At 49.4% G+C, this 11,594-nt stretch overlaps 1 protein-coding gene across 1 annotated transcript in view; it reads left to right on the forward strand.

The window, feature by feature from the left end:
• Positions 1-202: 202 nt before the first annotated feature.
• The window catches only part of LOC106815324, a 12,677-nt gene continuing 1,285 nt past the window's right edge, over positions 203-11,594 (forward strand). The window contains exons 1-17 of the mRNA XM_014819772.1: positions 203-295; positions 1,005-1,106; positions 1,910-2,081; positions 2,340-2,441; positions 2,818-2,967; positions 3,337-3,456; positions 3,623-3,792; positions 4,316-4,489; positions 4,774-4,921; positions 5,120-5,242; positions 6,066-6,158; positions 7,403-7,441; positions 8,256-8,277; positions 9,680-9,783; positions 10,568-10,627; positions 10,989-11,090; positions 11,438-11,526. Of these exons, the coding sequence (XP_014675258.1) occupies positions 222-295; positions 1,005-1,106; positions 1,910-2,081; positions 2,340-2,441; positions 2,818-2,967; positions 3,337-3,456; positions 3,623-3,792; positions 4,316-4,489; positions 4,774-4,921; positions 5,120-5,242; positions 6,066-6,158; positions 7,403-7,441; positions 8,256-8,277; positions 9,680-9,783; positions 10,568-10,627; positions 10,989-11,090; positions 11,438-11,526 (1,844 nt within the window). The 5' untranslated portion in view covers positions 203-221. The remainder of the gene's footprint in view (positions 296-1,004; positions 1,107-1,909; positions 2,082-2,339; positions 2,442-2,817; positions 2,968-3,336; positions 3,457-3,622; positions 3,793-4,315; positions 4,490-4,773; positions 4,922-5,119; positions 5,243-6,065; positions 6,159-7,402; positions 7,442-8,255; positions 8,278-9,679; positions 9,784-10,567; positions 10,628-10,988; positions 11,091-11,437; positions 11,527-11,594) is intronic.

Genomic DNA, 11,594 nt, shown 5'->3' on the forward strand with positions numbered 1-11,594 from the left:
TGATAATTTTTATTCTTGATAATTGTTACAAATTGATATATCAGACAGATTAGAGCACAGGATGCTGTCAATTCTAGTGTAACCCAAGGTTAGTCTACGTCAGACCCAAATCGGTTGCCCTCCCCTGTACATTAAGGTAAACATGAGACTAGCTTAGGTAGTCTACGTCAGACCTAAGTCTGTTCCATCCCTTACAGGGTAAGGTCACCAGGAGACCATCGATGACTCCGTCTGTACCCGCTCGTTCTAGATCTGTACCCGCGGCGCAGAATGTACTGGAATTGGCCAGAGCGAGGTAATCAATGCCGAGATAATCAATGCCGAGATAAACAATGCCGAGATAAACAATGCCGTGGTAAACTGCTGTGATAAACAATGCTGTGGTAAACAATGCTGTGATAAACAATGCTGTGGTAAACAATGCCGAGGTAAACAATGCCGTGGTAAACAATGCGGTGATAAACAATGCTGTGATAAACAATGCCGAGGTAAACAATGCTGTGATAAACAATTAATGCCGAGGTAAACAATGCTGTGATAATCAATGCCGAGGTAAACAATGCTGTGATAAACAATGCTGTGGTAAACAATGCTGTGATAAACAATGCTGTGGTAAACAATGCCGTGGTAAACAATGCTGTGATAATCAATGCCGAGATAAACAATGCCGTGGTAAACAATGCTGTGATAATCAATGCCGAGATAAACAATGATGTGATAAACAATTAATGCCGAGGTAAACAATGCAGCGACAAAGCTCTACATCCATGCTCCTGTTATATCTTATAAGTTTATACTGTTATAAGTTGCTATTTCCTGTCGCAGTATCGGCATTGCAATAACCGTGTTAGCTCTGCAATAAAATTAACACTGCTAAACGACGTCCGAAACCATGTTTTATCAGCCGTCCGAAACCCTTTTCTCATCTAAAATTACCGACGCGAAACGTCAGACCGCGTGAAATCGTCACGTTCTTCTGTTCATCTTCGCGTTTCCCCGTGCAGGCTTCACGTTTCCGCCGTCCCGGACACACTGCCGTGCCGCGAGAACGAGTTTGCGAACATCTACAACTTTGTCGAGGGAAAGCTGATTGGCGGAGGCGGAGGGTAGGTAGCGGACTCGCCTTGCCTTGAACGAGATCGGTCGTTCTTCGGTCGTGCTGCGGTATCGACGAGTGACAAGCGAGCATTCGGTCGACCTTCTGTGTCACGGTACCGATCATGCGATGAGGCGGTACTTTCGGTATGGCGTATTGACGAGCGACAAGAGAGCATTCGGTCGTCCTTCGGTATCACCGATCGTACGATTGTGCCGTACTTTCAGTGTGGCATATCGACAAGCGACAAGAGAGCGTTCGCTTCTCGGTGCGAGACTCGAGAGGTTGTGAACTAATCTAAGAGAAGAATCGAGTTATCATTTGAGAGAATATATTGCTATTTATTTGTATTGTGTTGATGCTCATTGCTGATACTATGTGTCCTTTGTCGTGGTTTACTGGTTCTCATAACGGTAGTTGTCATATAAACTCGTGTGATATAGTAACTGTGAGGGTAATTGCTGCTAGAATTGCAATGTCGGTGTGCTGTGTGTGTGTTGTTGTTGATGTGTTATTGTTGTTGTTGTTGTTGTTGTTGTTGTTGTTGTTGTTGTTGTTTATCTGTTGTATTATGTGCTTCTCGGGTGTAATTCTTCCTAGACGTCGTTGTTGTTGTTTACGTCAGGTGTATGTACGTCGCGGGCGTACCAGGCACGGGTAAGACCGCCACGGTGCAGGAGGCGGTGAGAAGCCTGGAGGAGGCGCGCGACAACAACGACCTTCCCCAGTTCTCCTTGCTTACACGTTGTTGATGTTGTTTACACTTCATTATTGTTGTTGTTTACACGTTGTTGTTGTTGTTGTTTACGTCAGGTGTATGTACGTCGCGGGCGTACCAGGCACTGGTAAGACTGCCACGGTGCAGGAGGCGGTGAGAAGCCTGGAGGAGGCGCGCGACAACAACGACCTTCCCCAGTTCTCCTTCGTAGAAATCAACGGAATGAGAATGACGGAGCCGCATCAAGCCTATGTTCACCTGCTCAAGGTGAGAGAGATGCGGCGGTTGCCATGACGACCGCGGTGGTTACCGTGGTGATGACGGGGATGGTAACCCTGTCAAACATGGATGACAAACATGGCGGTTAAGGAAACGACGACGACGATGCTTACTATTAGTGATGACGATGGGTACCGCGGTGATAACAACAATGGTGGTTACCGTGGCGATGCCACGCTCGTTGGCAAAGTATGTCGTAGACTTGATTGGCCGGTGTAGAGACGCGCTTGTGTTTTGCTTCCGCAGGCACTGACTGGACAGAAGGCGACTGCCGAACACGCGGCGGCCATCTTGGACAAGCGCTTTTCGGCGGCTAACAAACGTTCCGTTGTCGTTCTGGTGGATGAGGTAAGCACGTTCACTTGTCGCATCCACGTCAGATTTTGAGCGGATTTGTCGATTCATGTTTGTTAGGCATCAAACGATGCGTTCGGATTATATTCCACAAACTCGCTGGCAAGAACTAAATGAATGAAGGAAATTCAATCCCGTCGTTCTTAAACAACAGTTGCCGCGGTAACGAAGCCTCGCGTGCCACGGCGCATGACAGACGACGGTTGCCATGGCAACGACACCACGCGGCGGACAACGATCACCGTGGTATCATCTGCCGTGGTAATGACGCCGTGTGGCAAACAGTGGTCGCCGCGGTAACGATGCCGACTGCCGCTATAACCGACCCCGGCCGTTGCCGCGGTAACGTCGAGCGATTTTTCTTCCTCAGCTGGACCTTCTGTGGACGCGTAAGCAGGACGTGATGTACAACCTGTTTGATTGGCCGAGCCGCACGCGCGCGCGCCTCATCGTCGTCGCCGTCGCCAACACGATGGACCTGCCCGAACGCATCATGATGAACCGCGTGTCCAGCCGCCTGGTGAGGCGTGGCTAGGGGGCGCTAGCGAGGCAGCGGGTGCTAGCGGGGCAGGGGGCGCTAGCGGGGCAGGGGGCGCTAGCATGCCATATGGAGCGTTAGTGAGCCAGGTGGCACTATAGTGACCGAGCTATATGCTATTGTTATAGTTACTAGCACGATTGTATATAGAAGCATATATGGTTACAACTGTAGCTACAAGATCTTTCTCTGTTTGTTTGAACACAAGAGTTTCTGATTAACAATTAATATGTTGCCGCTCTATTCACGATCAACTGCCATGTTAACCAAGTAAAATGACAAAAATGTGAGGAGGAGAGACCGCCGTTTTTTTACGACCTTTCTTCGTGTGACCTTGGCACGACCTTGCAGGGCTTGACGCGCATGACCTTCCAGCCGTACAGTCACAAGCAGCTGCAGGAGATTGTGATGTCGAGGATGGCCGGGCTGGAGGCGTTCGATCGCGACGCGATACAGCTGGCTGCGCGGAAGGTGCGTGATGTCATCGATAGTCGTGTACACGAAGAAATGGTCGCAGCCGAATCCGCATGAAAAATAACAAAACTAAAAACCATTAGAAATAATTACATATATTATATCCAATAGATCGAATATAGGACTAATTACAAAAAATAAAAATTGCAATATTCGTCTACAGGTGGCAGCAGTGTCTGGAGATGCCAGACGAGCGCTCGACATATGCCGCCGGGCAACGGAGATTGCCGAGACGACGGCGAAGCCAGGTGGCGCCACCGTACTGGTGGGGATGTCTCACGTTGAGGAGGCTCTGCAGGAGATGTTTAGTTCTCCCAGGATCGTCGCAATGAGGTCAATAGAACGTCTCTCTCTCTCTCTTTATCTCTCCCTCTCTCTCCTCGCTCTCTCTCTCGCTCTCTTTCTGTCTCCCTATCTCTCTCTCCCTCTCTCGCTCTTGCTCTGTCTCGCTCTCTTTCCATCTCGCTCTATCTCTCTCCTCACTCTCTTTCTCTCCCTCCCTCTCTCTCACTCTCTCTGTCTGTCTCTTTCTCTCAATGTTTGTTCTCTGCCTATAGTAGTCCTACTCTTCTAACCCTGATTCTAAGCCTAACACTAACACTAACATTAACCCTAACCCTGATTCTAAGCCTAACACTAACACTAACATTAACCCTAACCCAATGTATATATTATTTATGTGAATTCTAATTTCAATCTTCTAATGATCAATTCATCCTACATTCCGCGTGGAATCCGTGCACAATTTTGAACGCAGCGTTGCAACGCCGACCCTCTGAGTTGCCATGTTGGTTGCCGTGGCGACGTGGGCTGGTTCCCTAGAGTTAACATTTACGACCTTGAATCTCCGTTGAAGGTCGATACCGAGCGACTCCAATGCGGACACTAAGCGCGTGCGGGTGGAGAGTAGCGCCCCCTGGCGGGGCATCGAGGAACTGACGCCCAAGGTCGCGAAACCCAACAAGTTCTTCACGTCGCGATCCGAGACGCACGTCGTCACGGCGACCACGCAGCCGCCGCCGGCAATCAGGTGGGAGCAGCTAGCTGTCGCGACCTCATGACCTTTCCCGTGACCTTGTGACCTTCTCTGTGACCCAGCAACCTTTCCCTTGCTGTGACCCAACAACCTTCCCCTGTGACCCTGTGTAGTCATTGCGACCTACCCCCATGGTCTGGGACTTCCACGCTACTCCACGACCCTCCCCTGCGACCCCCTGACCTTGGCCGCGACCCCCGTGACCTTCCCCATGACCCGACCTCTAGAGGTTGCGCAACGGACGTCACGACCCTCTCTCGCCTCTCTCATTCTTGCAGAATTGCGGACGAGGATTCTTCCATCATTGCCGGCAACCAGCCCGTCGTGAAGCTGAAGAGGATGCCACGGCAACAGACGCCACGACAACGGCCGCCGTCATCGAGGGTTCGTATGCCACGCAGGGGCGCCACTGTCAACGGCGCGAGAGTACGCGGGGTATTCGTGACCGCTGCTTGCAATTCAGAACAGCGCCATCTGTAGTTAGATTCAAAAATTAAAAACAGCGCCCTTCGTGACACGAACCAGAATCAAACACGGCGCCCTCTGTAGTGAAAAAGCAGAATGAAAACCAACGCCCTCTAGTGGAAACGAGAATGCAATCACGATTGTTTCATTTCGTCGCAGATAAATGGAAACGACTTGAAGGTGACACTAGGGGGCGGTGGCGTGCACGGCGATGACACCTGTGACCTTGGATACAGGTCGTCGCCGCGGGTCAATGGCGTCTGCATCCGGCGCGTCAACAAGGTGAGTGCATGCGGCTGCTGCCACCTGGTGGCTGTCATTGCATCGTAACCACGGCGACGTCGCTTCTGTCATGCAGTGTTTCGCATCTTTGCATTTGCTAAGAAATGTAATATAGAATAGATATATTATATTTATATATATATGAAAAAATAAATTTTTTATTTATATATATATGTATACTAAAATTTTTATTATATATATATATATATACATATGTATTCTAAATATAGACGCGTAGAGGCTGTCCAGGCCTCTTCTTCAATACATGTCGCCTGTATTCTAAATATATATATATATCTACTATAATATATGTGCTGTAATGTATGACACTGATGTTTTCGGCGCACGAATGTGTCACGAAATTTTTCGCCGGTGAAATGCATCGCAACACCGTCACCGTGGCAACACATCGTGACTGTTGCCGTGACATTTCAGGATGCGGGCGTCCGCGTGGAGGATGCGGAGGATGGGACCTCGTCACCGGCGGGTTACCGGGCGTCGCCGCGCGCCAAACGGCGGTCGTTATCCGACGGATACCGAAGGTAACGTGGCGCCATCTGTGGAGGGTCCGTTCGCTCGCGACCGCGACGATGTCGGATGCTCATTTGTCACATGTGATCGAACACAAACAATGCAACTGTAGTACCGCTGTGTTCATTTTGGGCTCGCTCAAAACTGTCTTGCTAGTCAATGCGAAACAGATCTTAAGGTGAGAGAGAGAGAGAAAGAAAGAGGGAAAGAAAGAGCGAGAGAGAGCGATAGAGAGAGACAGCGAGCGTAATTGGTGACACACTCATTGAGATCGGACGCTCTTTTGTTGCAGACGTTGGCACAGAACACACGTGAGACGTGCACCCTGCGTTGTCGTAGCAACCGCAAGATGGCCGACGATGCCGAGGTCGAGCAGAGGTCGCGGGTCAGTCGGACGGCGACCGTGAAAGGGCAGGAGCCGCGGAGGAAAGAAGAGAAGGAGGATGAGGAGACGGATGAGGACGAGGAGGAGGAGGAGGAGGAGGAGGAAGAGGAGGAGGAGGAGGAAGAGGAGGCAGATGTATCCGGTCCAATACTCTCACGTCGATCCGTCGTTTCGTCTTCTCCCAGTAGAGGTCAGCACCATTGTTTGTCATAGCGCTGCACACTTGCTCTCTCTTTTTTTCTCTTTTTCTCATTGTGCCTATGACTTTTTCTCTCTCTCTCTCAATCTCTCTCTATATTTCTCTCTTTCTCTCTCCATCTCTCTCTCTATCTGTCTCCATCTCTCGCACCCGGCAGTTAGATGCGATATGATATGACTACTAGGCACTTAGGATATGACTACTAGGCACTTAAAAAAAACAACCTTAACCCTAACCCTAACCCTAACGCTAACCCTAACCCTAACCCTAAAAAATAAAAAAAACCCTATTAAATTAAAGTGCCTAGTAGTCATATCATATCGCATCTTTCTGCTGTTCTGCCCATCTCTCTCTCTCTCTCTCTCTTCTCTCTCTCTCTCTCTCTCTCTCTCTCTCTCTCCTCTCTCTCTCTCTCTCTCTCCTCTCTCTCTCTCTCTCTCTCTCGTCCTGTCTCTGTCTCTGTCTCTGTCTCTGTCTCTGTCTCTGTCTCTGTCCTGTCGTCTTGTCTCTGTCTCTGTCTCTTCTCTCTCTCTCTCTCTCTCTCTCTCTGTCTCTTCTCTCCTCTCCCCCCCCCCCCTCTTTCTCTCTCTCCTCTCCCCCCCCCCCCCCCTTCCTCTCTCTCTCTCTCTCCTCTCTCTCTCTTCCTCTCTCTCTGCTCTCTCTCTCTCTCTCTCTCTCTTCATCTCTCTCTCTCTTCTCCCCCTCTCTCTCTCTTTTCTTCTCTCTTCTCTCTCTTCTATCCATCTATCTCTCTCTCTCTCTCATCGCCGCTCCCTCAATCTTCACAGGACAACAAAGCGCTCTGCGGAGGTCGTCGAGGAAGCCAGCAAGACGTGCGGCGGCGAGCGCACCGGATGCAACGCCGGCGCCCCCTGCCAATGCGTTTCGACGCACGACTCCGTCGCCATCCGGCGAAAAACAGACGATGCGGCGGCGCCCCCTGTACGACGCTCATCGCGGGGGTCCGTCGTGCCACCCCGACGATACGAGGAGGAGACGGTGGCGACACCTGTCAGGTCGAACAAGAGGATGTCTCTGAGTGCAGAGAGTGCTAGATGAGGTGTTTGAGGAGGATAAGAGTGAGGTGAGAAAAATGTGATGGAGTCACAGAGTCACAGTCATTGTCACATGTTTTATTGTTGGTTGACATTACATTAAAGTAGCAGTAGCAGCAACAGTAGCAGCAGCAGCAGCAGGAGCAGTAGCAGCAGTACCAAGCAGCAGTAGCAGGCAGCAGCAAGCAGTAGTAGCAGGAGCAGGAGCAGTAGCAAGCCACAGCAGCAGCCGCAGCAGCAGCAGTAGCAGCAGCAGTAGTAGCAGTAGCAGCCGCAGCAGCAGCAGCAGCAATAGTAGTAGTAACAGCATAAACATCAGATTTCCAATTGCATATACACGCATCGTAACCATGGCTACGCAGCTCGTAACCATGGCAACACGTTCCACGCAGGCTCATCACCCCCCGTGCGAGAGAACTCCGGACACGAGCGTCGCGGACTGCCCAACATCCCCGCCCGGCTCTGCAGCGCGCTGAGTCGAGACGTCCCGCGGACCAGGTACGCACCCTCCACCAACCCCCACCAACCCCCGCCATGCGTCCTTGCCACGTGAATCCCGAACATACTTCTTTGTTCCTGTTTCTCATGTGCAATAACAGTGCACATGATTGTGGAAACCATTCTGGACTTCGTTTGCTGCACATGAAGGAAGCTTCCAAGATAATAAGTTATAAATTTTAAGACTAATTGAACTGTTTGACTAATTGACTTTGTTTGAAAACGTTTTTGAAATCTTTACGTCGCACGTGCAGGAACAATTTTTGTAGTTCCCATGTTAAACGCGAGCGAACGGTTTGTTAGAGATCACATCCACTGTTAACTTCGATTCCCACGTTGTTCCAGGACGCACAGCAGGAAGTCGACCGTGAGGTTCGAAGACGAAACCTTTGTCCCTAAGAAGGGAAAGGAAGAGGAGGATGATGATGATGATGATGAGGAGGAGGAGGAGGAGGAGGAGGAGGATTACTACGTGAAGAAGCGAACGAAGAGTCGTCGCACGAGTCGAACTCGCGTTAAAACTCCGACGAAAACCTCAAACACAACTCCGCGGGTGAGCTGTCGTGCGGCAGACGCATGCGACCGAAATTTATATATGTTCATGTCTTACATATGTTGTTGTTGATAATTGTTTGTTATTTAATAATTATTATTCTTGATATTGTCATTGTTGATAATTGTTATTATTGATATTTGTTATTCTGATAAACATTATCTTGATAATTGTTACAATTGATATATCAGACAGATTAGAGCACAGATGCTGTCAATTAAACCAAATCTGTTGCCCTCCCTGTTACATTAAGGTAAACATGCAGACTAGCTTAGGTAGTCTACTCAGACCTAAGTCTGTTGCATCCCCTTACAGGGTAAGGTCGCCAGGAGACCATCGATGACTCCGTCTGTACCCGCTCGTGTCTAGATCTGTACCCGCGGCGCGGAATGTACTGGAATTAGCCAGAGCGAGGTAATCAATGCTGAGATAAACAATGCCGAGGTAAACAATGCTGTGATAAACAATGTCGTGGTAAAAGCAATGCTGAGATAAAACAATGCCCGAGATAAAACTAATTTAATGCCGAGGTAAACAATGCCAAGATAAACAATGTCGAGATAAACAATGCCGAGGTAATCAATGCTGAGATAAACAATGTCGAGATAAACAATGCCGAGGTAAACAATGCTGAGATAAACAATGCCGGGGTAAACAATGCTGAGATAAACATTCGTGTAAACAATGCTCGAGATATAACAATGCCGAGATAAACAATTTAATGCCGAGGTAAACAATGCCAAGATAAACAATGTCGAGATAAACAATGCCGAGGTAAACAATGCTGAGATAAACAATGCCGAGGTAAACAATGCTGAGATAAACAATGTCGTGGTAAACAATGCTGAGATAAACAATGCCGAGATAAACAATTTAATGCCGAGGTAAACAATGCCAAGATAAACAATGCCGAAGTAAACAATGCCGAGATAAACAATGCCGAGGTAAACAATGCAGCTACAAAGCTCTACATCCATGCTCCTGTTATATCTTATAAGTTTATAACTGTTATAAGATTGCTATTCCTGCCGCAGTATCGGCGTTGCAAATAACCGTGTTAGCTTCTGCAATAAAATTAACACTGCTAAACGACATCTGAAACCATGTTTTTATCAGCCGTCCTCAACGTCGTTTTCATCTAAAATTACCCGACGCGAAACTCAGACCGCGTGAAATCGTCACGTTCTTCTGTTCATCTTCGCGTTTCCCCGTGCAGGCTTCACGTTTCCGCCGGTCCCGGACACGCTGCGTGCCGCGAGAACGAGTTTGGGAAACATCTACAACTTTGGTCGAGGAAAAGCTGATTGGCGGAGGCGGAGGGTAGGTAGCGACTCGCCTTGCTGAACGAGATTGTCGTCTTTGTCGTGCTGCGGTATATGACGAGTGACAAGCGAGCATTCGTCGACTTCTGTGTCACGGTACCGATCATGCGATGAGGCGGTACTTTCGTATGGCGTATTGACGAGCGACAAGAGAGCGCATTCGGTCGTCTCGTATCACCGATCGTACGATTGTGCAGTACTTTCATGTGGCGTATCGACAAACGACAAGAGAGCGTTCGCTTCGTGTGCGAGACTCGAGAGGATGTGAACTAATCTAAGAGAAGAATTGAGTTATCATTTGAGAGAATCTATTGCTATTATATTTGTATTGTTTTGATGCTCATTGCTGATACTATGTCCTTTGTCGTGTTTACTGGTTCTCCATAACGGTAGTTTGTCATATAAACTCGTGTCTGTGAGGGTAATTGCTGCTAGAATTGCAATGTCGTGTGGCCTGTGTGTGTGTTGTGTTGATGTTTAATTGTTGTTGTTGTTGTTGTTGTTGTTGTTGTTGTTGTTGTTGTTTACCTGTTGTATTATGTGCTTCTCGGGTGTAATTCTCCTACATGTCGTTGTTGTTGTTTACGTTAGGTGTATGTACGTCGCGGGCGTACCAGGCACTGGTAAGACTGCCACGGTGATAAGAGGGCGGTCAGAAGCCTGGAGGAGGCGCGCGACAACAACGACCTTCCCAGTTCTCCTTGCTTACACGTTGTTGATGGTTGTTTTACACTTCATTATTGTTGTTGTTTACACTTGTTGTTTGTTGTTGTTTACATCAGGTGTATGCGTACGTTGCGGGCGTACCAGGCACGGGTAAGACTGCCACGGTGCAGGAAGCGGTGAGAAGCCTGGAGGAAACGCGACAACAACGACTTCCCCAGTTCTCTTCGTAAAATCAACGGAATGAGTAATGACGGAGTCCGCATCAAGCTATGTTCACCTGCTCAAGGTGAGAGAGATGCGGCGGTTGCCATGACGACCGCGGTGGTTACCGTGGTGATGACGGGAATGGGTAACCCTGATGACAAACATGGCGGTTAAGCAACGACGACGACGATGCTTACTGTTAGTGATGAACGATGGTACCGCGGTGATAACAAGCAATGGTGGTTACGTGGCGATGCCACGTCCTCGTTGGCAAAGTATGTCGTAGACTCTGATTGGCCGTGTAGAGAACGCGCTTGTGTTTTGCTTCCGCAGGCACTGACTGGACAGAAGGCGACTGCCGACACGCGGCGGCCATCTTGGACAAGCGCTTTTCGGCGGCTAACCAAACGTTCCGTTGTCGTTCTGGTGGACGAGGTAAGCAAGTTCACTTGTCGCATCCACGTCAGATTTTTGAGGCGAATTTGTCGATCATGTTTGTTTAGGCATCAAACGATACGTTCGGATATATTTCACAAACCGCTGGCGAGGACGAAATGAATGAAGGGAGAATTCAAGCCCGTCATTTTAAACAACAGTTGCCGCGGTAACGAGCCCTCGCGTGCCACGGCGCATGACAGACGACGTTTGCCATGGCAACGACACCGCGCTATAACAAACTCCGGCGCGTTGCCGCGGTAACGTCGAGCGATTTTTCTCCTCAGGCTGGACCTTCTGTGGACGCGTAAGCAGGACGTGATGTACAACCTGTTTGATTGGCCCAGCCGCACGCGCGCACCCTCATCGTCGTCGCCGTCGCCAACACGATGGACCTGCCCGAACGCATCATGATGAACCGCGTGTCAGCCGCCTGGTGAGGCGTGCCTAGGGGCGCTAGCGAGGCAGCGGGTGCTAGCGGGAGGCCTAGGCGGGGCAGGGGGC

The sequence above is a fragment of the Priapulus caudatus genome, unplaced genomic scaffold, assembly GCF_000485595.1.
Source record: "Priapulus caudatus unplaced genomic scaffold, Priapulus_caudatus-5.0.1 Scaffold1090, whole genome shotgun sequence".
NCBI classification, from domain to species: domain Eukaryota; kingdom Metazoa; phylum Priapulida; class Priapulimorpha; order Priapulimorphida; family Priapulidae; genus Priapulus; species Priapulus caudatus.